At 43.7% G+C, this 27186-nt stretch overlaps 1 protein-coding gene across 3 annotated transcripts in view; it reads right to left on the minus strand.

Annotated features, from left to right (window-relative positions):
• Positions 1-26: 26 nt before the first annotated feature.
• AP3M2 (adaptor related protein complex 3 subunit mu 2) overlaps positions 27-27186 on the minus strand; it is an 81404-nt gene continuing 54244 nt past the window's right edge. For 2 of the 3 annotated variants that reach the window (XM_053578305.1, XM_053578304.1), the window contains exons 2-10: positions 26278-26345; positions 25851-26194; positions 22558-22729; positions 16952-17089; positions 13300-13385; positions 12933-13066; positions 11473-11680; positions 11034-11178; positions 27-2483 (exon numbers count right to left, since the gene is read on the minus strand). In XM_053578305.1, coding sequence (XP_053434280.1) covers positions 2383-2483; positions 11034-11178; positions 11473-11680; positions 12933-13066; positions 13300-13385; positions 16952-17089; positions 22558-22729; positions 25851-26123 — 1257 coding nt within the window. In that variant the 5' untranslated portion in view covers positions 26124-26194; positions 26278-26345 and the 3' untranslated portion in view covers positions 27-2382. The remainder of the gene's footprint in view (positions 2484-11033; positions 11179-11472; positions 11681-12932; positions 13067-13299; positions 13386-16951; positions 17090-22557; positions 22730-25850; positions 26195-26277; positions 26346-27186) is intronic. The other variant, XM_053578306.1, reaches the window with a different exon arrangement.

Genomic DNA, 27186 nt, shown 5'->3' on the forward strand with positions numbered 1-27186 from the left:
TAGAAACAACACTCAGGACACGGAGGGCCGGTAAAACTCAATTTTATTACAGTGTAGACAGAGAAGCCACTTCTGCACGTGTTAAATACACACGGAACTGAGCAGCCTGACGGCCCCCACCCTGCTGAGGCTGACCCACCTGCTGCGGGGTGGCGGCACCAAGGTCTGCCGTACATGCCATGTGACGGGTAGGCTCCTTGTAACACTTAGATCTGCAGGTCCCGACTCTATGAACATCTTAATTCTTCTCAGCTACTTCCCTTGAAACAGGATGAGCTTCTCCAGAGGAAATAAAACAACTATACTTATAAACTCCAAAATATTCAGAAATCAAGATCAGTTGTTCCCTGTGACCTGGGAAACTTTAAAATCCTCCATAACCCACAGGAGAAGTGATTCCAAGTGCACAGGAATGCACAGCAGAGATGCTTCCTGGCCACAGCAGGTGCCCAGGGGCCACGGCAGCCCAGGACCAGTTCTGGGTGAGGGGGTGGGAAGCACATCTGGGTGTACACAGCAGTCTGTCCCACAGGGAAATCACAAAGCAACGTCACTCTGCAACAAAGACTAGTCCACAAAGTAGGCAGAGAAAAGGAGCAAAACATTCACACAAATTTTTTGTAAACGGGACTTTAGAGAAAACTTGTAAGGTCTGGATAGTCTAGGTCTTCCTTTGTCTCCATGCACGAAGCAGAACACAGTATCATTCCCTAAGCTACAATTAAAAAACTCTTTTATATAATATTTAAATAGTAACAACACACTGAACTAGAATAAAAGTTGCCCCCGGGAAAGCCTGAGGTATCCCTTCAGTTGCTGTTTCTTAAATTGGCTTATTTACACCCATGACAAACATAGCCCACCTTCCTACATTAATTTTATTCAAAGATGCAAGGGTTTTCTTTTGTCTTAAAAAGGGACTGGTAGATATCTACTGTTAATAAACACACAGGGCCAGGCATCATACTTATAGTCCTTGCACTTTGAGAGGCCAAGGCAGGAGGATTGCTTGAGGCCAGGAGTTGGAGACCATCCTGGGCAACATCCAGAGACCCCGTCTCTACCCAAAATAGAAAAATCAGCCAGCCGTGGTGGTGCATGGCTATAGTCCCAGCTACTTAGGAGCTGAGGCAAAAGGATTGGTTGAGCCCAAGACTCTGAGGTTGCTGTGAGCTATGATGATGCCATTGCACTCTAGCCCAGGTGACAGAGCAAGACTCTGTCTCAAAAAACAAATAAATACATGATAGAGTATGGGAATTAACATTACCAAGCAGCTCCAAGCACCAACCACACCCTCAAAGGTAAGCATTCTTTTCACTTAGGGCTACTGATGAAAGAGTTTCCATCAGGCTGGTTGAGGACCCAGCACTATCCAGCACTGAGAGCTGCGACCCACCTTCGCAGGAAACAAGCGAGCCACCTCTGCTCTACAACTATGACACACAAAATCTGGCTGCACTGGGAGTTATGAGATTGGCTTTTCTGAAACTCTCCTACTTTTCAGAAAATTCTATGGAAGGGTCAGGTAATAGGAAAAAGGCTTGTGAATTCACTAAAGTGAGTAGAACTGTTTTTGGGGGTGAGGCAAAGAGGCATTTTAGGCACCACCCCGGGAAGAAGGCAGGTCACCTTTCACTGAAGACGAGAGACCCAGCGCTAAGGGCAGCAACAGTCAGTATCTGGAAACTGGTCAGATGCCGTCGCAGTCTTCGAGGGAAAACCTGACTCTGCTGCAGTTTCCACGTCAATAGTGGACGTGAATTTAAGTCTCCGACTCATTTCTACAAGTATAAATGTTTTTTACATAAGAGCAGAGGGATCTGAAAGAAACCAACTCAATGCATTTTTCCAACCCTCCCTGGTGTAGCGTTCGATCGCTTTTCTCGCTGGTCTCCGGTTAGTGTCTCCTCCCAGCTCCTCTCCATTTCCTCCTTATCCCTCGCAGATCAGATCTTCAACCTGTCTTTTTCTAACATTCATTTTTTTCTCCTTATCTATCTTCCTTTTAATCTTTCTACCTTAGGAAAAAATAAAATCAACAAGTAAGTCTTTTAGTGGCTTTAGATAATGAAAGCCAACAAGCAACAAATCTAGAGTTTTTCTATGGTAACTGTTAAAAATAGTTAAATCTGGTGCCCAGCTGCCGCCCTCCACCCACGCTCTTCCTTGAGAACTGAGCTGTGCTGACTGGGTTTTGGTTCCGTCCGGTTCTCACTGGTGACCCCTTCCTCCCCTGATCAGTTCCATGGCACCAAAGGCTAAGGAAAAACGGGAGAGGGCAGATCCAGGAAAGGACTGACCTAGGGGACAGGCTGATTATTTTTTACTCTTAATCAAGTAAGAAAGTGTTCATGACTGTCCTTCTGAAGAACTCTCCCTTCAGGTTCGCACTTGGAATCTCCCAGCTTTGGTCATGTATTTTATGCCCTTAAAGGGTTTGTACTTTTCTCCATACATATCCAGACGATTCACTTTGAGGCCTGGAGGGGAGGGAAGAAAAATGAGATGCATTATTTAAAAGAAGCAGGCAGCGTAACTGTTCCCATTCATTCCAAACACAGAGATCGTGGTGACAAGGGAGCATTTATTCAGAGCTGGTAGATTCTCCATTCTCAGGACAAACACAGCAAAAAATGGCTCCAACCAGAAAGCTTTCCTATGAGAAGACTCGCCCCTGAAGTGGACGTGCAGAAAGTGACGTGCAGACTTAAAACAAAGATAAGGAGAAACGGGACCACTGTGTGGTGTTCTCAAGTTATTGGGCTGAATTAGTGAATTAGTAACAAAATATACAAATTAATAATAAATTCTAGATAAATGAAAAGTAATGAATTAACAAATGAATGTTCTTAAGTTTTCTCACTGAATTAAGCAGAAGTTTTTTATATTGCATAGAGCTTTGTAGTTTATTTTTTTATTTTTTAATTAAATCATAGCTGTGTACATTAACGCAATCATGGGGCACCATACACTGGTTTTATAGACCATTTAACATATTTTCATCACACTGGTTAACATAGCCTTCCTGGCATTTTCTTAGTTATTGTGTTAAGACATTTGTATTCTACATTTACTAATTTTACATGTACCCTTGTAAGATGCACCGTAGGTGTAATCCCACCAATCCCCCTCCCTCTGCCCATCCTCATACCTCTCTCCCCTCTCTTTCCCCCTTCCCCTTATTCTTAGGTTATAACTGGGTTACATATTTCATGTGAAAGCCATAAATTAGTATCATAGTAGGACTGAGTACATTGAATACTTTTTCTTCCATTCTTGAGATACTTTGCTAAGAAGAATATGTTTTAGCTCCATCCATGCAAACATGAAAGAGGTAAAGTCTCCATCTTTCTTTAAGGCTGCATAATATTCCATGGTGTACATATACCACAATTTATTAATCCATTCGTGGATCGATGGGCACTTGGGCTTTTTCCATGACTTAGCAATTATGAATTGGGCTGCAATAAACATTCTGGTACAAATATCTTTGTTATGATGTGATTTTTGGTCTTCTGGATATATACCTAGTAGAGGAATTATAGGATTGAATGGCAGATCTATTTTTAGACCTCTAAGTGTTCTCCAAATACCTTTCCAAAAGGAATGTATTAATTTGCATTCCCACCAGCAGTGTAGAAGTGTTCCCTTTTCTCCACATCCACACCAACATCTCTGGTCTTGGGATTTTGTGATATGGGCTAATCTTACTGGAGTTAGATGATATCTCAAAGTAGTTTTGATTTGCATTTCTCTGATGATTAAAGATGATGAACATTTTTTCATATGTCTGTAGGCCGTGTGCCTGTCTTCTTCAGAGAAGTTTCTCTTCAAGTCCCTTGCCCAGCCTGCGATGGGATCACTTGTTCTTTTCTTGCTTATAGGTTTGATTTCTCTGTGGATTCCGATTATTAAACCTTTGTCGGAGACATACCTACAAATATCTTCTCCTATTCTGAGGGCTGTTTGCTTGCTTTACTTACTGTGTTCTTGGCTGTGCAGAAGTTTTTTAGTTTGATAAGGTCCCAGTAATGTATTTTTGAAGCTGCTTCAATTGCCCGGGGGGTCCTCCTCATAAAATACTCGCCAGACCGATTTCTTCAAGAGTTTTCCCTGCACTCTCTTCTAGTATTTTTATAGTTTCATGTCTTAAGTTTAAATCTTTAATCCAGTGAGAGTCTATCTTAGTTAATGGTGAAAGGTGTGGGTCCACTTTTAATCTTCTACAGGTTACCAACCAGTTCACCCAGCACCATTTGTTAAATAGGGAATCTTTTCCCCACTGAATGTTTTTAATTGGCTTGTCAAAGATCAAATAACGGTAAGTAGCTGGATTCATCTCTTGGTTCTCTATTCTGTTCCAGACATCTACTTCTCTGTTTTTGTGCCAGTACCATGCTGTTTTGATCACTATCAATTTATAGTATAGTATGAGGTCCAGTAGCGTGATTCCTCCTGCTTTGTTTTTATTTCTGAGTAATGTCTTGGCTATTTCAGGTTTTTTCTGATTCCATATACAATGAAGTATTATTTTTTTCAAGATCTTTAAAGTGGAGCTTTACTAGGGATTGCATTAAAATTGTATATTGCTTTGGGTAGTATGGACATTTTAACAATGTTGATTCTTCCCAGCCATGAGCATGGTATGTTTTTCCATTTGTTAACATTTTCAGCTATTTCTTTTCTTAGAGTTTCATACTTCTCTTTATAGAGATCTTTCATGTCCTTTGTTAAATAAACTCCCAAATATTTCATCTTCTTTGGCACTACTGTGAATGGAATAGAGTCCTTAACTGTTTTTTCAGCTTGACTATTGTTGGTATATATAAAGGCTACCGATTTATGAATGTTGATTTTGTAACATGAGATGCTGCTGTATTCCTTGATCAATTCTAAGAGTTTTGTAGTAGAATCCCTGGTGTTTTCGAGATATACAATTATATCATCTGCGAAGAGCGAAAGTTTGATCTCTTCTGACCCTATATGGATACCCTTGATTGCCTTTTCTTCCCTAATTGCGGTGGCTAAAACTTCCATTACAATGTTAAAAAGCAATGGGCAGCCTTGTCTGGTTCCTTTTTTTTTTGGCTGGGGCTGGGTTTGACCCCACCACCTCCGGCATATGGGACCAGCGCCCTACTCCTTGAGCCACAGGCGCCGCCCCTTGTCTGGTTCCTGATCTGAGTGGAAATGATTCCAATTTAACTCCATTCAATATGATATTGGCTGTGGGTTTGCTGTAGATGGCCTCTATCAGTTTAAGAAATGTCCCTTTTATACCAATTTTCTTAAGTGTTCTGATCATGAAGGGATGCTGGATATTATCAAAAGCTTTTTCTGCGTCAATTGAGAGAAACATATGATCTTTGTTTTTTAATTTGTTTATGTGCTGAATTATACTTATAGATTTACGTATATTGAACCATCCCTTGAGACCCTGGGATAAAACCGACTTGGTCATGATGTATAATTTATTTGATGTGTTGCTGGATTCTATTTGTTAGGATCTTGTTGAATATTTTTGCATCTATATTCGTTAGTGAGATTGGTCTATAATTTTCTTCTCTTGTTGGGTCTTTTCCTGGTTTGGGGATCAGGGTGATGTTTGCTTCATAGAATGAATTGGGTAGTCTTCCCTCTTTTTCTACATTTTGGAACAGGTTGAGTAATATAGGTACTAGTTCCTCTTTAAAGGTTTAGTGAAGCCATCTGGTCCCAGGCTTTTCTTTTTAGGGAGTTTTTGTATGGTTGATGCTATTTCAGAACTTGATTCTGGCTAAGTCTTGGAAGGTGACATGCTTCCAAGTATTGGTCAATTTCCTTCAGATTTTCATATTTCTGAGAATAAAATTTCTTGTAATATTCATTAAGGAGTTTTTGAATTTCTGAGGAGTCTGTTGTTATTTCGTCTTTGTCGTTTGATTGATGAGATTAGAGATTTTACTCTTTTTTTCCTGGTTAGATTAGCCAAAGGTTTATCTATTTTATTAACCTTTTCAAAAAACCAACTTTTTGATTTATTGATCTGTTGTATAATTCTTTTGTTTTCAATTTCATTTAATTGTGCTCTAATTTTGGTTATTTCTTTTCTTCTACTGGGTTTGGGGTTGGAATGTTCTTCCTTTTCCAGTTGCTTGAGATGTCCCATTAAGTTGTTAACTTCCTCTCTTACCGTTCTCTTGAGGAAGGCTTGCAGTGCTATAAATTTTCCTCTTAGGACTGCCTTTGTGGTATCTCAGAGGTTCTGATAATTCGTGTCTTCATTGTCGTTTTGTTCCAAAAATTTGGCAATTTCCTTCTTAATCTCATCTCTGACCCAGCTATAATTCAGCATAAGGTTATTTAATTTCCATGTTTTTGTATGAGTATGCAGATTCCTGTTGTTACTGAGCTCAACTTTTATTCCATGGTGGTCCGAAAAGATGCAAGGAATAATTTCTATTCCTTTAAATTTACTGAGGTTAGACTTGTGACCTAAGATGTGATTGATTTTGGAGTATGTTCTGTGGGCTGTTAAGAAGTATGTGTATTCAGTTTTATTGGTATGAAATGTTCTGTAGATGTCTGCTAAATCCAAATGTTTGATGGTTAGGTTTAAATCTAAAATTTCTTTGCTCAGCTTCTTATTGGAGGATCAATCCAACACTGCCAAAGGAGTGTTGAAATCTCCAACTATTATGGAGCTGGAGGAAATCAAGTTGCTCATGTCTGTTAGAATTTCTCTTATAAATTGAGGTGCATTCTGGTTGGGTGCATAGATATTAATAATTGAAATCTCATCATATTGAGTATTACCCTTAACAAATATGAAGTGACCATTCTTATCCTTCCTTACTTTTGCTGGTTTAAAGCCTTCTGTATCTGCAAATAAAACTTCAACACCTGCTTTTTCCTGATTACCATTTGCCTGAAATATGGATGACCATCCTTTCACCCTGAGTCTATATTTGTCTTTTAAGGTAAGATGTGACTCTTGTATGCAGCAAATATCTGGTCTGAGTTTTTGTATCCAGTCAGCTAACCTGTGCCTCTTTAGAGGACAATTTAAGCCATTCACAGTAATGGAGAATATTGATAAGTCTGGTAAAATTTTGGGTATCAAGTTTTTTGAAAGTCCAGTGGACATTTTTAATCCTTTCGCCACTGTGGAAGTTGGAGTTTGATCAAAAGTTTCTGAGTGAGTTTACTTTTGTGGTAGAGGATTGGGCTGGTCATTATGGAGGATAGGTCTGAGAATGTCCTGAAGAGCTGGTTTGGTTACGGCAAATTTCTTCAACGTATGAATGTCATTAAAGTATTTAATTTCTCCATCATAAATGAAACTCAGTTTAGCTGGATACAGGATCCGAGGTTGAAAGTTATTTTGCTTTAGGAGATTAAAAGTCGATGACCAGCCTCTTCTGGCTTGAAAAGTTTCAGCAGAGAGATCTGCAGTCATTCTAATATTCTTCCCTTTGTAGGTAATGGCTTTCTTACATCTGGCTGCTTTGAGAATTTTCTCCTTCATATTAACTTTAATGAAGTTAATTATGATATCCTGGAGGATGATATCATTGGGATTGAGTTGTGCTGGGGTTCTGAAACTGTCTGGTATCTGAATTTCAGAATCTCTTGGCATGTCTGGAAAATTCTCTTTCATAATTTCATGGAGAAGGGCCTCTGTGCCTACCAAGGCCACTTCATCACTTTCAGGGATTCCAATGAGGTGGATATTAGCCTTCTTCGAATTATCCCCGAGCTCTCTGAGAGAATGATCCATTTTTGCTCTCCATTTCTCTTCCTCTTTGAGAATTTGGGAGCGTTCAAAGGCTTTGTCTTCAATGTCAGAAATCCTTTCTTCTGCTTACTCCACTCTGTTAACTGAGGGATTCTACTGTACTTTTTGGATCTTTGAGGGCTGCAAATTCTTGCTTCAGTGCATCAAAATCTTTGGTGGTTTTGTCTTTAAATTCGTTAAATTCTTGAGACAACTTTTGAATTTCTCCTCGAATTTCTAATTCCAACTTTTGAATTGCTGCTCGAATTTGTAATTCCAAATTTTCCTCTAATTTATTAATCTTGTTTCCAATCCAAATTCTGAATTCGATTTCTGACATCTCGGCCAGCCGTTTATGAATGGGATCTTCAGTTACATCTGCCATATCTTTCCTTGGGGGGGGTTGATCTATTCTGGTTATTCATGCTACCAGAGTTTCTCCACTGATTCCGCCCCATGATTGTTTTACACGGTTTGATTTTCCCCCTGGAGCTTTGTCGAGGATTCATACAGTGCTATGGCCTGAGAAACTGGGGACCTGCTTGGTGTGGTGGGGCTAAGTGGTTCTGTCTTGTTTTCAGCTGGTCTCTGTTCAACCCTCTAGTGAAACAGTTACTCTGGGTTGAAGTCTCAGCTGTGGAGAAATACCGGCAATTAAGTCGTCCCGCCCCCCCACAGGCAAAAATTGGAAAAGGAAAATCAAACCTTCCTACAACCACACACCCAGGGCACCACCTGAATAGTCCTCAGGCGATTGGCTGAGTTCAAAAGGTCCAAATCAATTGTCTCAGTCAGCACCTGTCTCAGGTGGGAAGAGTTTAAAAGGTCTCTGGGAACTGGATCGCAGGGGTCTGGTGACTGCTCTGATATGGCTTGTTCCAGTGCTCTGTGGAGTCAGGAGGACCCACCCAGCAAACAGATCAGTCTGAGAAGCTTGATGCCTCCTTCCCCACCTTGCACCTCTGTCACACCCAGTCACTGATAGTCCCACAGGGCTTTGACCCAGTTGCCTCTACTGAACAGATACTCCAGGGGTTTGCACGTGCCTGAATCACAAGGAAATCTATTTCTGCTGAGCCAGGCCGCTGTGCTCTGCCTCTATCTTGCGGGGGAGGTGAGGTCTGACAACCTCGGGTGTTTGATGGAGGCTGGGGGGTGTTCACTCAGTTCCAGCCCCACCCCTGATTGATATCACTGACAGAACAGGACAGAACAGAACAACTTTGCGGGAATTTGTTTCTGTCCCTGCTAAATTCCCCTGCAGAAGAGAAGCTGTTTTGAGTTCCCAGAGTCTGCGCCTCAGGCCCTGTTTTTGCTCCTGCAGGTTTGTATTCGGTTACCTATCAGTTCTAGCCTCCTGTCTTCTTTTGTCTATAGGCTGACGATCCCCTGAGGGCCAGGTGCATCTTAGGCTCAGTGAAGTGGTCCTCTGGGTCAGCCCTGCCCTGGGAACTTCCTGGCTCTGCGCATGCATTTCTAGTCCCCGCACTCCACCCAGGCCAGTACCGCCTCAAGCAAACCCTTTACTCACAGGGCCTGCGTTTCTGTCCCAGATCTGTTCCGTGGTGGTTGCCATCTGAGTAGATGCCCGGCCTCCTCTGGTTGCCCAGGGAGAAAGGGGGTGTGGCTTCAGAATATCCGGGAGTGAGCCCTATTGTTGCTAAAAGACGGCTGCTGCTCTGTGCCTCAGGGCACCGCTGCTCCAGTGTGGTTCCCTCTCAGCCGACCGTCCTCTCCTCACTCCCGTGCCCCAGAGTTAGTACTGACCACCTGCAGTTTAGGCCCTGTCCACACCCCTCGAGAAATCACCCAAGAATCTGGACTCCTGGGGTACAGGCCTCCAGACCTCAGAGTGAGAGTGGAGGGGAGTTCTGGGAGCTCAGAGTTGCAGGTAGAGAATATATACAGTTTTATGCCTGGCAGGAGAATGCTGTGGCACCCTAGTAGGGGAGGTAGGTCCAGTTTTTAGCGGGTCTCTCCCATGGAGTGTAGTGGGAGGACCTTTGAACTCTGCTTGTTTGTTTGTGGGGCACTCCGAGCTGTTCTCACAGGGGAGGGGACTCCCGTCTGCTTGGTGATGGATTTTGTACCTTTTGTTTGTATCCTTGGGGTCGCAGCTCACCTCAGCGGGGTTGATGTGCGTTCTTCAACCTTCTGTCTTGGTGCAGCTCAAATCCACCAGGTTACTTGTTAAATTTCTGTCCTTTAACTCTCCTTCTGGACGGGAGCCTGGCTTCAGTCAGCCATCTTGTGAAGAATGATTTGTGAGTGGAACCTGGGCTGAGGATTTCTCTATTCAGAATCATCTTCAGGCTAACTTAAAAAGCAAAACCCAGCTATGTCCATATCCATAAAAGATATACCCAGGAAGGCAAATGGAAAGTACACAGGAAGGAAGATGAACTGCAGCAAAGCCTTTGTCATACGATAGTGACCTCGCGGGCTCGTCGGGTGTGAGGGAGTGTATGTGGCTCGCCCTCAGTGGCCAGTCAGGGTTTCTCTATCGGAAAGTGGAGAGGAGCTCGTGGAGCAGCTCTGCCTCCGCTTCACTGTACACTGCTCCACATACAGTACATGGAACCCCGAGAGACTGAAAAACCAGCTTTGTAGTTTATTTAGTGGTTAAGACAAAGAGCTTACAAATGGAATGAATTATAATCACTTAAATTGGATAAGTAAAGAAAAATGGGAACTTCATATAAAGCTAAAGCCATCTTTCTACCTAATAGGGCTGTTCTAAGGATCAAATAAGAAAACACATGAAAAGGGCTCGACATGGTGCCTGGCCCAGAAGTGCCTGCTCCGCGGTAGCATCCTGCCACCGTCCTGTCACTGTGCAGATGACAGGGAGCAGAGCTGGACAGGCCCTGTGGTTCCAAAATGACAATAAAGGCACACACAGAAGTCTTCTGACATTGAGAGAAAGGCGTAGAAACTATTCTTTTGGGTTACACCTGGGAATGTGCATTCTCGCACAGAAAACCTTGGGAGCCCCAACTGAACCATCCCGAGACCCCACCACGGGCTGTGCACACTTTTTTTCTACTGATATGGTTTCCTTCTCATTTTTGTCTTGACACTTTTGGTCACTTGCACCAATTTCAAAGTAGGGACTATAAACTCTCCCCGGAAATGTGTGGAAAAGATTTTACAGAAGATTACAATCAGGCAGTGAAACCACACCTTGTGAATAGGAAGCCTTTCTGACTTCTGTTCCTTATAGGGAAAAGCCATTTCTATTCCCTTCAAAGCCATTTGAGCCCTGATCACTCACCAGAAATGGCCAGCTGCTGGATCTTAAACTGCAGATTAATTGTGGGGTTTTCATCTGGTTTGGAAGCTCCAGCCTGAAGACTCATGGTCCCCTTCAAACTTGGTAGCTTTTGAGGATTTATTTTTCCTACATCCCAAGACAGCATCTTCAAAAAAGATAAGATGAAGAAGTGGTCATTCGAATAAAAAATTCATTACAGTGAATTTTTATTCATTTCAAGTGGTTGAGCTCTAACCTCGGGCATCTGTTCACAATATTATAAGCTGCCACCCTATAATGAGTGATTTTCAGTAGAGAAGCCAACTTGTCACCCTAAGTTACCTCAAAGGAGAAAACTAAGTCCCTTTGGTCAGCCTCCCACGTGGAGTGCCCTGCAGAGTTGCTTCCGGGTAACACCAGAGACTCACTGGCAACTCACGAGGTCCTGCTCGTCCCTCACCTTCGTGACTGGGTCAAACGTGTGTGTCCCCTGAGACGGGGTGAGGCTCATGTTCAGGACGCCTCTGGGCATCTGGCTGGCGACCGTCACGCCCTCAATGGCCTTCCCCATGGTCTGCTTGGGGCCCACTGTAATCTCAAAGCGTCCCAGGGAACTGCTGTCCCGGAAACTGATGCTGTGTTTGACGTACACGGGAATTGCAACCAGACTAGAAAAGAGAGACAAAAAGCCCATTCCATCAACACACAGGGAAAATGGCCACGCCTCTTCCTTTCATGTCGTGCTTTTCTGCCCTGTCGGCAGCTTCTTCTGCCTTACCTTTGTCCTTACCCTTCACCTTAAACAATGAGAGCAGACAAAAACCCCTCAGTAATCTAATTTTTCCTCAGTGAAAAGCCAAGATACTGTCTGTTACATACATTGATCTTCTACTGACTTTCTGAGTGACATAAACAAAATCAAAGAACACACAAAGCTCACTCTGAGAAAGGGGCAGAAATAAAGAGCCACCACATCTCTATGTTTTAACATGTGACAAGTCACCGTTTGTACCTCAGGGGCCTTTCGTGATTTCCTGGGCCTGCTTTCCTCTGACCTCATCTGGTCCTCACAAAAACCCTCTGAGGTGGGGGAGGAAGCCATGATGTGACAGGAGAGGAAAACGACTCCCAGAAGTCACAGAGGAACCCCGGAGCAGCGACTGTCCCCTCCATCTACGGAGGACACCAGGCCGATCGCCTTCTACTGGTTTAACCCTTGTCTCATTCAACCCACGTAGAAGGAAGCAGCACGGCAGCAGATGCTACTTCAGAAGTGTGACGTGGATACTGATCTTATGGAGACAGATGTCTTTCTACTTGATAAGGATAAGTCAGGGAAGTCCAGGAAGTTGGATTCCAGATGCTTTAACCGCAGATTATTTTGACTCAGACATTTTCCTAAATGATTTATCCCAAATCACACAGGAGGCTTCTGGTGACTCTGAGGTCTCCTGGCTCCCCCCAATCTACACAGCTCTGCCACACAATACTGTTTCTAAAGCCTTTACCCCCAAATTAACGAGAATGTTCAAGACCCAAAAATCATTGCGTTTTATGCTTTTTCAAAGTATAATTTAATGCTTCTTTTGGGTTAGGGTATTAATACAGGTATGCTCAGATTTGAATCTGAGAAATGTTCTTGTTTAGGCATAGCACCTATAACAAAAACGACAGCAAATTAATGAGCACTTATTTATGTTAAGCACTAGATTCTCTCATGCAACCCTTGTAACAAGGTACTTTTAAGATTTTCAACTCACAGATGGAAAAACAGCAATAGCCACTGAGCCAAAGTTGCCCAGTTAGTAACTATAGAAGCTGGAATTTGAACCCAGGTAACTCTAGAGCCTGAGTTCCTAATCACTACAGAGCCCATCTCCACACAGACACGGATTCTGCCCTGTGCCGGGTGCCGCTTACTTCTGCGCGCTGACGTGGTAGGACAGCAGGCGGAAGTTGCCGTCCGGGGGGATAAAGGACAGGATGCGCTCAGACTCCCAGCGCTTGAAACGGACACACGGGTGGAAGCTGACGTCATCCAGCAGCCTGGGGTTCTGCAGTGACCGGCACGGAAGAGCAAGAAGCAGGGGTTAAACATCCGCATTCTGTCATGAATGTGATTTAGATGCTGTTTTTACTAAAATACACACAGAGAGAAATTCTATAGCTGCTTGTAAGAAATTTAAGCCTGATGTAAGTTTCATAGCCATCCCCGTTGTTGTTCTTGTTCTGTTCCACTCTCACCACCGTCTCATCCCCAGAACTCAATCTCCGGTCCAGGATTTACCATGAAGGAAAGTGTGAGGTCTGGCATCCCGGTCAGCTTGACGCAGGCATCGATCACACCCTGGATCTCAGCAGTGACGGTGGAGCCTGAGGCAGGACAAGAGGCGAGGGGACAGCAGAGGTCACCAACTGTCCCTGTGGACCTCCCTTCCTTCCTTCTGTGTAGCTATCCAATTTGTTTATACACCCATGTCCCCATCCTTCCAGACACTTATCAACTGCATATCAAGTAGGAAAGACTAGGAGGAGGCCATGGGGATAAAAGATGAATGATCAGTTATTAGCCTAAAGCAGTTTTCAGTCTACTATCAGAATTAAACAGGGCATCATCATCTTAACTGATGTTCAGAAAATTTCCTATCAGCAACTGTTCTCCCTAAGGGCACCCACGAGCTCTGCTGCTAATCAAACAGACACTCCTGGTCTCTGTCCAGCACGACCCCTCTGCAGTATATTTTCCTTGTCACATCTCTTCCCATCTCCTACTTCCCAGCTCTTCCTCCTCAGTGCCTTCTGCGGTTTCTCCTTCTCTGCACCTCCCCTAGAAGCTTTCTCACAGTCCTGAACATCTCTCTCTCTCTGCACGTGCCCCCGGGTCATGTCACCTACTCGCCAGGCTGAATGTCTCTCTCTGCACGTGCCCCCGGGTCATGTCACCTACTCCCCAGGCTGAATGTCTCTCTCTCTCTCTGCACGTGCCCCCTGGGTCATGTCACCTACTCCCCAGGCTAAATGTCTCTCTCTCTCTCTGCACGTGCCCCCGGGTCATGTCACCTACTCGCCAGGCTGAATGTCTCTCTCTGCACGTGCCCCCGGGTCATGTCACCTACTCCCCAGGCTGAATGTCTCTCTCTCTCTCTGCACGTGCCCCCTGGGTCATGTCACCTACTCCCCAGGCTAAATGTCTCTCTCTCTCTCTGCACGTGCCCCCTGGGTCATGTCACCTACTCCCCAGGCTGAATGTCTCTCTCTCTCTCTGCACGTGCCCCTGGGTCATGTCACCTACTCCCCAGGCTAAATGTCTCTCTCTCTCTCTGCACGTGCCCCTGGGTCATGTCACCTACTCGTCAGGCTGAATGTCTCTCTCTGCACGTGCCCCCGGGTCATGTCACCTACTCTCCAGGCTGAATGTCTCTCTCTCTTTCTGCACGTGCCCCCTGGGTCATGTCACCTACTCGCCAGGCTGAATGTCTCTCTCTCTCTCTGCACATGCCCCCTGGGTCATGTCACCTACTCCGCAGGCTCTGGTGTTGGATGGCAGATTATTTCCTGCTCCCTTGTCATGTTCGGCCTTGCTCCTGCCTGAGAGACTCTCCCCTGGGATAGTCTCTCACTGCCCGAGCTCCGCCTCCTGTCAGAACAGCAGCGACATTAGATTCTCACAGGAGCACAAACACTGCTGCAAACTGCATGCGCGAGGTCTAGGCTGTTCCCCTATGGGAATCTAACCCTGGTGACCCGAGGTGCAGAGAGGCTCAAATACAGATAATCATGAGCAGAGAGGTTTGCCTGCACAGAGACCAGGATAAAGGCGTTGCTTGCAGACTCATATCAAAACCCTATCAGTGAGGAAGTGACAAGTAAGCTGCATGCATATTATGTGAGTTTTATAACTATTTCATTATATATTACAGTGTAATAATAATAGAAAAAAGTGCACAGTAAAGTAAATGTAACATGTTTGAATCATCCTGAACCTATCTCTGCCCCACTCTGTGGAAAAACTGTCTCCCATGAAACCCGTCCCTGGTGCCAAAAAGGATGGGCAGTGCCACCCCCGACTATAGACTTAATCAGTTACTCCCCAACTTAAAACGCTTCCGTCACTCCCGATTGCCCCCTTAAAATGATACGCAAGACCCTTCACAATCTTTCTATTTTCTTTCTTTCCAACTTTTCCACTGAGGTTAAACAGTCAAATGCAAAAACTCTCAACTGCACAGCATGGTGAATTGTTAAACCTGCACAGGTCTATGCAAGCACCAGCCGCTGCACACGTGGGGCCTTGGCAGTACCCCAGTTCGCTCCCTCTTGCCCATCTCAACTCATCTGCATCCCCCAAATTCTGGACTTCAACCTTTTCCTTGGATTAAACTGCACCTGTTTTCAACCTTCATGTGAACATAATGTTGTATATAATCTTAGGGATCTGACTTCATGGCTCAGTGTTGCAAGATTCCTTCACCTTGCTGGGGGTCCCCGTAGTCCACCTGCTCCTGACTGTAGAAGATCCTGCTATTCAACCACATCAAAATTCATTTAGCCTTCCTACTGCTGTGGACACTTGGACCCTTGGGTTATTTCTAGTCTGGGGTGACGTGAAAAGCTCCTATGCCTGCTTCGTTTTAAAGCCTCACCACTTACTTTTCTCTTTTATGCCTCTCAATCCCGTCACTCTTACCTACTTTATTTCTTGACAATTATTTCACTCATTTTAGAGTGTTTGCCCACATTTTGCTCCCAAAGCCATGCAAGTCACATTTCTATCCGCCCTAGTGATGAAGCAGACACACTCTCCCCTCCGTACTCTCTGCTTAGGACAGGCAGCGGGGAGGTAACTCCCAGCACTCCACCTCTGGACCTTTCCCCTTCTCTCACTAGACCTTCAGCTTTCTGGGGCTCAGACTGTATCTCATTCATCATCAGATGCCCATTATCCAGCACTGTGCTTCAACGTGAGTTCTCAATAAACATTTGTTGAATGAGTAAGTCCATATTAGAGATGGGATCTTGCGATGTGCCCAGGCTGGGGTGCAGTGGCTATTCACAGGTACAATAATACCTCACTGCAGCCTTCAACTTTGGGCTCCAGTGATCCTCCTGCCTCAGCCTTCTGAGCAGCTGGGACTATAGGAGTGTGCTGCCCCGTGCTGGGCTTGTACAATTTCCCAAGTTCTAGGACTTCTAGTCATGTTTACCTAATTCAGGATAGAAAAAAAAGGCTCTCTGAAATTTAGTGATTACAACTTTAGTTCTGTCATCAGAATTGGGAGTCAAACACTCTAGAAAGGCTGGGCGTGGTGGCTCACACCTGTAATCCTAGCACTATGGGAGGCCGAGACTGGTGGATTGTTTGAGCTTATGAGTTTGAGACCAGCCTGAGTGAAAGTCCGTCTTCAAAAAAAAAAAAAAAAAAATCAGGTGTTGTGGCGGGCACCTGTAGTCCCAGCTACTTAGAAGACTGAGGCAATAGGATCTCTTGAGCCCAAGAGTTTGAGGTTGAGTTATGACACCACGACACTCTACCCAGGATGACAAAGGTGAGACTCTTGTCTCAAAAAAAGGAAATCCAATCAATGAGATTAGTTTGTTACTTCTTTCTTTCTTTTTTGCAGTTTTTGGCCTGGGCTGGGTTTGAACCCAGCACCTCTGGTATATGGGGCCGGTGCCCTACTCCTTTGAGCCACAGGCACCGCCCTGTTACTTCTCTTTTTTATTCAAGAGGGTGATGTCTAAAAAACAATTAAGACTGTGAGGCAGACACTGGTCTACATCACAACATTGAACCCCCTCCCCAGTACTCGCTGACGCTCCTGACACTAATGGGCACTAATGTGAAGGCTCTGGAACGGAGGATAATTCGGATACCAGCAAGCATTACATAAAGGGGCCTTTATTTTTCATAATTTTGAGAACAAATTAAACGCACCTACCTGACTTATCAATAATGGCATCGATCTCTTCAATCACATCAAAATAGGCCTCATTGTTGGTATATTTCACCCCGGTCCGTCGCCAAGGCACCACCGACAGCTGTCCAGTGGGAAGCTGGTCACCCACATTGGTGCTTCCTGAGACAATGTTATGGTTAATAATAATTTTAGTATAATAACCGGAGAACATTTCTCTATAAGTTTCTATGTTCCCACTATTCATGCACTCAACTGAAGAGTTTTTCAAACAGAAGATGAGTTTCCCCAACCTCCATACATGGAGTAACCTAGTCTGTTATAAAGACCCCTTGTCGCCATCTGGTCTGCCTCCTCAGGCAGAATAAAGGCTTTAAAAAGTCGCCTGAGAAACAGAGATCATGCTTTGGTTTTTAAAGTAACCTGAACTTAGTATCTCAAATTCCACAATAGCTTGCAACTTAAATAATGTATTGGCTTTCAGTGGGGTTGGTAATCTACATATTGATATAAATTTTTCATGGGATAAAGACAGTATTCTGGTTGGAGGTCTGTTCTTAAGTACCTTTACAATAGGTATTAAAACGTTATGTATCAATACGGTCTGTCTGATACCAATTCTGAAATTTAGGAAAAGAATACAAAGTTGATCTCTCCTGTCCATAAGAGTTGTAGATCAGTTTCTTTTCTTTGTTATTTCCTTCCATGGGCATCCAAAAAATATTTTTAATTCAAAGGTTTTACACTGCTGTTAAGGCTTAAAATGAGCAAAGAATATTGAAAAACCCACCAAATTTCTTTTCTTCACAAGAGGTTCTATGTACTAAAAAATATCATCAAAGTAGAATAATTAAAGCAGTATTATGTTAAGGCAGTAAAGTCTAAAAACAGACCAAGAACCCATAATAACAGACACGACATCACAAGATGAACTGTCATTTTTTTCCTGGCTTGGTTGAGAAAAAACTATCCCTTTAAAATAGGAACAAAGAATAAATTATTCAATAAATGGTGCTAAGAATATTGACAACTCTGGGGAAATAAACATAGAGCTTTACCCCAAACAATTTTCAAAGGACTAAAATATAAAATCCAAAAATAAAAACATAAAAGAACTAAAAGAAAATACACTTTTGAAAAAAGATCATGTTCCCTTTTCCAAGATCAAAATCTTCCTATGTTTCCTTTTAATAATTATAAAGTTTGTGTTTAACTCCTTAATCTAGATAGAACTCATTTTATGTGCTTTATAAAGTGGGGGAACTTAATTTTCTTCCCACAGCAAGGCTAACTATCCAATACATTATATTTAACAACGGGCTCTAGGTCCACTGATTTGACAGATGACCACATCTATTCAGGCCAAGTGCCTATAAAGCAAGACTCTGTTTCTGGACTTTCTATTTTTTTTTTCCAATGATCTATTTTTCCATCACTGGACTAATATCATGTATATATGTGTGTGTGTGTTTTGTTTTTGTTTTTTGAGACAGAGTCTCACTTTTCATCCCCAGTAGAGGGCCATGGCGTCACAGATCACAGCAACCTCAAACTCTTGGGCTCAAAGTGATTCTCTTGCCTCAGCTTCCTGAGTAGCTAGGACTACAGGTACCTGACAAAATGCCTGCTATTTTTTAGAGACAGGGTCTCCCTCTAGCTCAGGCCAGTCTCGAAGTCCTGAGCTCAGGTGATCCGCTTACCTTGGCCTCCCAGTGCTGGGATTCCAGGCGTGAGTCACTGTGCTCAGCCCTCCAATATCACATTTTTTAAATTATTAAAACTTCATACAGGTTGAATACCCCTTGGCTGAAGTTCTTGGGAACCAGAAAGAAGTGTTTCAAACTGAGGATTTTTTTCAGATTTTGGAATATTTCCATTATACTGGTTGAACATTCCCAATCCGAAACTCTGAAATCTGTGTCAGTGCTGAAGGGTTTGGGATTTCGATGCTCAACCTGTAACCCACGTCTTGCATCTGGTAGGTGCATCTTTGCTCTTCCTGTGTCCACTCGATGAATTTTTATCTCGTGTACTATATAAGCTTAACATGGCTTGGTACCTGACAGGGTAAATCCTTCCAACCTTTTTATGATTTTTTTTTCAAAATTGTCTTGGCTTTTCTTATTTACACTGTTTTAAATGTATTTTTCAACAGGTTTGTACAAGTCCATGAGACACATGTTTATGCATTAAACAAGGCACAAAAAGTAGAGCCTTAATGAAGCAGAATATTAATTTGACTAAATGAAAACATTAAAAATGTGGCCAAAAAACAGCATGAACAACATTAAATGACAAGTGAGAAAAACAACTGTGAGAAAGTATCTGCAAATAGCCGGGCGTTGTGGTGGGCGCCTGTAGTCCCAGCTACTCGGGAGGCTGAGGCAAGAGAATCGCTTAAGCCCAGGAGTTGGAGGTTGCTGTGAGCCGTGTGACGCCACGGCACTCTACCCAGGGCCATAAAGTGAGACTCTGTCTCTACAAAAAAAGAAAAAAAAAAAAAAAAGAGAAAGTATCTGCAACACAGTATTCAGAACACACGAAGACCTCCACCAACTGTCACGCTTAGTCCAACGCACCATGAGTCAACCTCCAACTGTCACGCTTAGTCCAACGCACTGTGAGTCAACCTCCACCAACTGTCACGCTTACGTCCAACGCACCGTGAGCCAACTTCCACCAACTGTCACGCTTAGTCCAACGCACTGTGAGTCAACCTCCACCAACTGTCACGCTTACGTCCAACGCACCGTGAGCCAACTTCCACCAACTGTCACGCTTAGTCCAACGCACCATGAGTCAACCTCCACCAACTGTCACGCTTAGTCCAACGCACTGTGAGTCAACCTCCACCAACTGTCACGCTTACGTCCAACGCACCGTGAGCCAACTTCCACCAACTGTCACGCTTAGTCCAACGCACCGTGAGTCAACCTCCACCAACTGTCACGCTTACATCCAACGCACCGTGAGTCAACCTCCACCAACTGTCACGCTTAGTCCAACGCACCGTGAGTCAACCTCCACCAACTGTCACGCTTAGTGCAATGCACCGTGAGTCAACCTCTACCAACTGTCACGCTTAGTCCAATGCACAGTGAGTCAACCTCCACCAACTGTCATGCTTAATCCAACGCACCGTGAGTCAACCTCCACCAACTGTCACGCTTAGTCCAACGCACCGTGAGTCAACCTCCACCAACTGTCACGCTTAGTCCAATGCACAGTGAGTCAACCTCCACCAACTGTCACGCTTACGTCCAACGCACCGTGAGTCAACCTCCACCAACTGTCACGCTTACGTCCAATGCACCGTGAGTCAACCTCCACCAACTGTCACGCTTAGTCCAACGCACCGTGAGTCAACCTCCACCAACTGTCACGCTTAGTGCAACGCACCGTGAGTCAACCTCTACCAACTGTCACGCTTAGTCCAATGCACAGTGAGTCAACCTCCACCAACTGTCATGCTTAATCCAACGCACCGTGAGTCAACCTCCACCAACTGTCACGCTTAGTCCAACGCACCGTGAGTCAACCTCCACCAACTGTCACGCTTACGTCCAACGCACCGTGAGTCAACCTCCACCAACTGTCACGCTTACGTCCAATGCACCGTGAGTCAACCTCCACCAACTGTCACACTTAGTCCAACGCACCGTGAATCAACCTCCACCAACTGTCACACTTAGTCCAACACACGGTGAGTCAACCTCCACCAACTGTCACGCTTACGTCCAACGCACCGTGAATCAGGGATTTTCAACCAGTGTGCCATGACAATTGTGAAAAGTTATAAAGATCATTAATTAAATTATTTTCAAAAGAAGTTCAAAGCTAAATATATTCTTTTCTCTCTCTCTCTCTCTTTTTTTTTTTTGGATCAACATAATGTAAGTGTGCTATGGAAGTTTAACTGTAGGTTCAAGTGGGCCATGAGATAAAAAAGGCTGAAAAACGCTGACTTAAATGAAAGAAATTCCTTTAAATCAATGAGAAAAAAGAAAAACATTTCAACTTAAAAATGATGAAAAACACAGACAGGGAGAGGTAAACCACAATAGAGAAAGAAACCCGAGACAGGTGTTAGTGTCCTTAATCATAAAAAATGGGGGTGTCGATAACAAAGTTTCAACAAACCATCAAATCGCTGAAGTTTCTAGAAAATTAATAATAATAATAATAATAATAATAATAATAAGAGTTGGTGCCAGTGGATAGAAGTTGCTACTGAAAGGATCAATTGGTATAACTCTTTCTGAAGAGAAATCTGGTACAGTGCATAAAATGCAGACCCCTTGACACAGCACTTGCATTTCTAGTTCTGAAAAAAAGGCATCCAAGATGTCAATCCCTTATTTTTTTATTCTATTCTATTCCTATTCTATTTTTTGAGACAGAGTCTCACTATGTCACCCTCGGTAGAGTACCGTGGCGTCATAGCTCACAGCAGCCTCAAACTCTTGGGCTTAAGCAATTCTCTTCCCTCAGCCCCCCAAGTAGCTGGGTCTACCAAGCCTGCCACGATGCCCGGCTATTTTTTGGTTGTAGTTGTCATTGTTTTTAGCAGGGCCCGGCCGGGTTCAAACCCGCTAGCCCAGGTGTAAGTGGCCGGCACCCTAACCACTGAGCTACGGGCGCCAAGCCAATCCCTTGCTATTTAAAAGGACAAAAAAATCAGAAACATCATAAACAAAGATTGAGTAAATATCTTACGGTCCATTCCGCATGGAAGAAAATCATAAAGTCATTAATAATGATTAAGAATAATATAATAGGGCGGCACCTGTGGCTCAAGGAGTAGGGCGCCGGTCCCATATGCCAGAGGTGGCAGGTTCAAACCCAGCCCCGGCCAAAAAAAAAAAACCACACACACACACACAAAAAAGAATAATATAATAGGATAATGCTCATAAAACACTGATCAAAGTCTAAAGAAATAGAAGCATAGTTCTAAAAAAATTCTATCCATCTATTCATTCTTCATTCATTCCACTAGGAAAGATGGGACATACATAAAACAGCGTGTTAACAGTGTGGTAGGATGAAACGTGCTGCTCACTTTCTTCATCGTGCTTTGCTGTATTTCCAAAGCTTCTACAAATAGTCACACTCCTTCCGTAATGAGAAAGAAATATTTTTAAAGGGGAACACTTTGGGTGGCACCTGTGGCTCAGTGGGGAGGGTGCTGGCCCCACATACCGAGGGTGGCAGGTTCTAACCCGGTCCCAGCCAAACTCCAACAAAAAAATAGCCGGCGTTGTGGCAGGTGCCTGTAGTCCCAGCTGCTGGGGAGGCTGAGGCAAGAGAATCGCCTAAGCCCAGGAGTTGTAGGTTGCTGTGAGCTGTGACGCCATGGCACTCTACCAAGGGCGACAAAGTAAGACTGTGTCTCTAAAAATAATAATAATAATAAATAAATAAAGGAGAACACTTCATTTTGTCATTAAAGTCAGCCTATTTTCTATGTAACAAAAATATGATTGTACTCAGAGATTAAGGCACCTGGACACTGAGGCCCCCAAAGACAAACACTCAACACTGTGCACAGCAGCAGACGCAGCCCCCCTCACCCTCCGGCCCCAGGAGGGCAGCAGCTCCCTGTGGGGGTCTCCCCCACCTTGCCATACCTGTGATGGTGTTGACAACCGTGCGGAGGATGGTGGGCGGCTTTATCAGCTCTTTCAGGATGTTCGACTCAGTAGCCAACGGAAACCCATTGTCAAGCATCTCTTCCAATACCTCATAAACCACAACCACGTTGTCTTTGATCACTGGCTCTGAACACACTCCAAAATAATCCTGATGATGGTACAACAGACACCTTTATCACTCAAGACTGTAACACAAATGCTCCTGGTCTGTCCAGCCGTGCGCAGGGTTCCGGAGTCCTCCTCCGTAAGGAGGGCTGTGCACGCTCACAGTCCTCCCGGGCAGCCAGCCTATGGAACTAATGCCTTCACTAGCTGCTTCTATAAACTAGAGGAAGTCCGTTAACTTCTCTGGGTAAACCTCCTGACTATGATATAATATACAGAATACAAACTCGAATCTGTATGATACATATATTTTGCAAAGTAACACTTGATATGACACAGAGCTGTACTTGAAAATCTTAACCATACCGTACTCCTTCCCTCCCACCTCGCCTTCTTTTGGTAGAGACGAGGTCTCTACATTGCCCAGGCTGGACTCATACATCTATGCTCAAGGGATCCTCCCCCCTCGACCTCCCTAAGTGCCGGGACTGCAGCCACAAGTCACTGTGACTGGCATACTGTGCTATTTCTTAGCACTGAGTAAGAGCTGAGGGGGCGGGAAATGAAATGAGGGGGATGAAGAGGCACATCCCCAAATCTCTTCTGATCATCCCTAAAATGCTAGGATCCTAAGAACTCTTAGTCTTTTTATTAAAAAGGCTAAATTCAGACACTAAATTATCTGGGTTGTAGAAAAAGTACCCGATTTCAAACTAGAAGTCCTGGATTATAGTCTTACTTGTCACTTGCCAGGGTAAGTGATGTTAACTAACTTGGGTCTTGGTTTCTGTAATGGTATCAAGATGCCACCACCAGAGGTGCAGGGATGTGAGAACTACGCATGGTGAGGTGTGTGAAAGGACCTTGCAAACTACAAAGCCCTGTGTAAAATGGAATCCGCGATAATGATTCAGAAAGAAATGTCTGTGGTCATCCACTGCACCCCTCTAGCAATGCCAGTTGTGTCTTTTATAAGACCTCTGAAAACTTATCCAATGAAGGGAAATTTACCCCTTTGGAGAAAGCCCATTTTATTCATGAACAGGTCTGATTATTACAAAGTTCTTTCTTTTGCTAAACTGAAATTTGCCTCTTAGCTCTGCCTTACAAAACAGTTCGAATAACAGCCATGCCATTATTTGAAGACAACTACAAGCTCCCACTTCAATTTTTATTCTTCTCAGGGCCAAACCCCCAATATCCTGCCACTGTTCATGGTATGGTGTGGTTTCTAGATCATCGGACCATCTTTCTATTTCACTGACATCCAAAATTGAATGGACTCTAATAGATGTGGTCTACATTACATCAAAGTCCATTATCAGAGAGATTCCAATACCCATCACTGAGGAGTAGGTAACGTAGTCCTAAAATATCCTAAAAAATGAGGATTGTTTTTTTAAAGGGAAAAAAATGGGCAGGGCACAGTAGCTCATGCCTGTAATCCTAGCACTCTGGGAGGCCAAGGCAGGTGGATTGCCTGAGCTCAGGAGCAAGAGCCAGATCCCGTCTCTAAAAAATGGACAGGCACTGTGGCAGGAGGCTGTAGTCACAGCTACCAGAGAGGCTGAAGCAAGAGAATCGCTTTGAGTCCAAGAGTTTAAGGTTGCTGTGAGCTTTGAGTGAGACTGTACCTCCAAGAAAAAAAGGTGGGGGAGGGAGGGAACGTCACACATTTCCTTCCCAACAAAGATCTTATTTAAAAAAACAAAACACTCCTTTAGGATTTATAAACCAGGCATAAAGCGAAACTGAGCAGCTGGAAAGGAGACTAGCGATATGACAAAGAGGTCCTGTGCAAGTGTCTGCAGTTCTATAGCTGAACTCATCTGTCATAATCTAGTCCTGGGGGGAGGACATGCCGCCAGAGAGTGTGCATGTAAAATTAGACATTAAGATCAGGTATGTCCTTCACTTTTAACAAGCGCTTCAAAACGGCAAGCTCTGAAGTCCCACACTGTGTTCTGCTTTCCCGGACTCCTCCGTGGTTCCAACCAGATCAAACAGCACTGTGGACCAGCTGCGGACTTTCACCAGGGGGATTGTTACTTAGGTGAAGTACCACATTTGAACTACTAACAAGATGGGGTTAAGGTGGTCAGATGATCGTAACCGCTGGTGCCCACTGGGACTTGTAGCCCTTGACTTCACTGTGCAAAGGAGCTAGTTTACCCTCATGAGAACTATGATCAGAGAGTGCTTGTAGGGAAAAACTTATAAAACGTATTTTAATCCTCTTGGGAATGAGAGCTGCTCTAAACATGTGATGCGGTCATGAGTGCAAATGACTCTAACTTGCTTCTCAATTTTTATCACAATGTTTGGGTCCCCATTCTCTGCTCCAATTCTACAATCCCTGTATTCATGCAACGAATTCCAGACGTCACATGACATAGAAGCTAAAGCAAAGGACCCTTACTTCTCATTTATCATTTCAGTCATGCAAACAAACACAAGAGTTAGCAGTTGAGTGATTCTGTTAGGAAGAAGATATCCTTGCCTAAATCCAGTCTAAAATCCTGTGTTAACAATGATGTTATAACTCACATCTCCCATACCCCATCTATTCAGATCTATTAAAAAAAAACCAAACAAAAAACCTCAAAATGAAAACTGTACGTTGTAAAATGTGTCATTTAAATTCTCATGGGGATATATGAGATTTCTCAATCTTATGTTTGCAATGAAAAGCTCATCACTAGTCCTCATCCGCTATGGATAACCACCCCGAACACAAGATGAAGTATGGCTTCACAAACTGGGCCTATCAGGGACAGGTAAAATAAGTATACTTAGCTTTTCCTACTTCTTTGATAAAATTTTACACACATCACTTTTTGACACAACTCAAAGCAATTTAGCAAACAACAGTTAGCATCCAGTCCACTTTACAGAAACAATCTAAACCCCTCTAATTTGTAAGCAAAAAGTAGGACCAGATCTATTAGAATAAAAAGATGGTTTTCACACTCGACAGGGCCAAAAGTATTTACTATGTCATTTTGGATGCAGCCAATGGGAATCTTATCAAATGGGAGAAGTAGTGAGCAATATTGCAATTGTGATTTTTTTAAAAAGTTTCTCAATGAGGCTGAATACAATAGTAACAGGACTAAAAAAACACCTTACAGTTTATATACATGAACCTTCCCACATTCACGAACCTGAAATGTGTCGACCACTCGGTGAAGAAACTCAATGACAAACAGAGGTGGAACCTCTGTCTGGATCACAGCCACAAAAAAGATCTTGTGGCGGTAAACGCTTAAGAGGTAATGGTGAGGGGTAGGGATGACGGGAGGCACATTTTCTGCCTCCGTCGCTCTCTCTTGTGCCTCAAAAAAGTAATCACAGACAGAACGGCTGACCACACTTTTCCAGTGTTTCTCCAGGAAAATATCACCAGAGGAGTTGATCAAGAAAAGACTGTGAATCATGATCAGACTGTCGGGTAGGAAGCAAAGCCTTCTTCACTCTGAACGCCTCCAGACTCTGCAAGCTGCTGACCCTAAAAACCAAAGAAGATTTACTCAGTTCTTTCCACTCAACCAAAACACCCTCCCCATCTTTTGCCAGCAGCCCAAGACTTACCCATTTTTCAAGACCAGTGCTCAAGTCTTCTCTACTGCAGAAGGCTGAAGTATCCCTCCCTTGAATTCCTAAGGGTAATTATCAGCCATCTCACTTGGCAGTCAATCTTATCTTCCCAGTTATCTTGACTACAGCCAGAATGATATCCGCTTAAAATACTACTTAACATCCAGATCTCTATTTTCTCGACTGAACTGTAATCTCCTTGAAGAAAAGGGCTGTGCCTCGTCTTTTTTGTTGCTTTGCTACACCGTATCTCCTCACAAAGACTACTGAATTTATGTCATGTTTTGGCCAAGGCTCACACATCCACAAAAAACGTGTGGCTTAACGCAGTACTCCCCAGACAAATGGCACCAGCCACCACTTAAAAGGTGGCTGGCGAAACTGAGATACGCTGTAAGTGTAAAATACATGACAGATTCGGAAGGCTGTGTATGAAACAAAGATAATTTCAAATATCTTTACCAATAACTTAATATTGATTATATGTTGTAATAATATTTTGGCTATATGAGGTTATAACAGGTTAAATCCAATACATTAAAATGAATTTAACCTGTTTTATTATTTTAATGAGGTGATTAGAAAACATTCACTTAAGTATGTGGTTTGCTTTTCTGTTCTGTTGGGCAGAGCTGGTCCATGGAATGGTCTTTATCCATCCACTGAGGCCCCAGTCTCTGAACACTTGTTATGCACAAGGCCCTTCTGGGGTGCCTTTAAAACCAAACCCCCACCCCCACCCCGTACACTCCAAAGCCCTCAGGCAGCAAAGTCTCTACAGGAACTAGGTGAGCAGAGGCCTGTTCCAAGCGCTCCAGGGTGAGCTTAATCCCCGCGCAGGTGGAGTGGGTGCAGGAGGAAGGAGAGCCGGAGGGAGCAGGGACAACGGACGCCCAGCAGATC

This window comes from Nycticebus coucang, chromosome 24, assembly GCF_027406575.1.
Source record: "Nycticebus coucang isolate mNycCou1 chromosome 24, mNycCou1.pri, whole genome shotgun sequence".
NCBI classification, from domain to species: domain Eukaryota; kingdom Metazoa; phylum Chordata; class Mammalia; order Primates; family Lorisidae; genus Nycticebus; species Nycticebus coucang.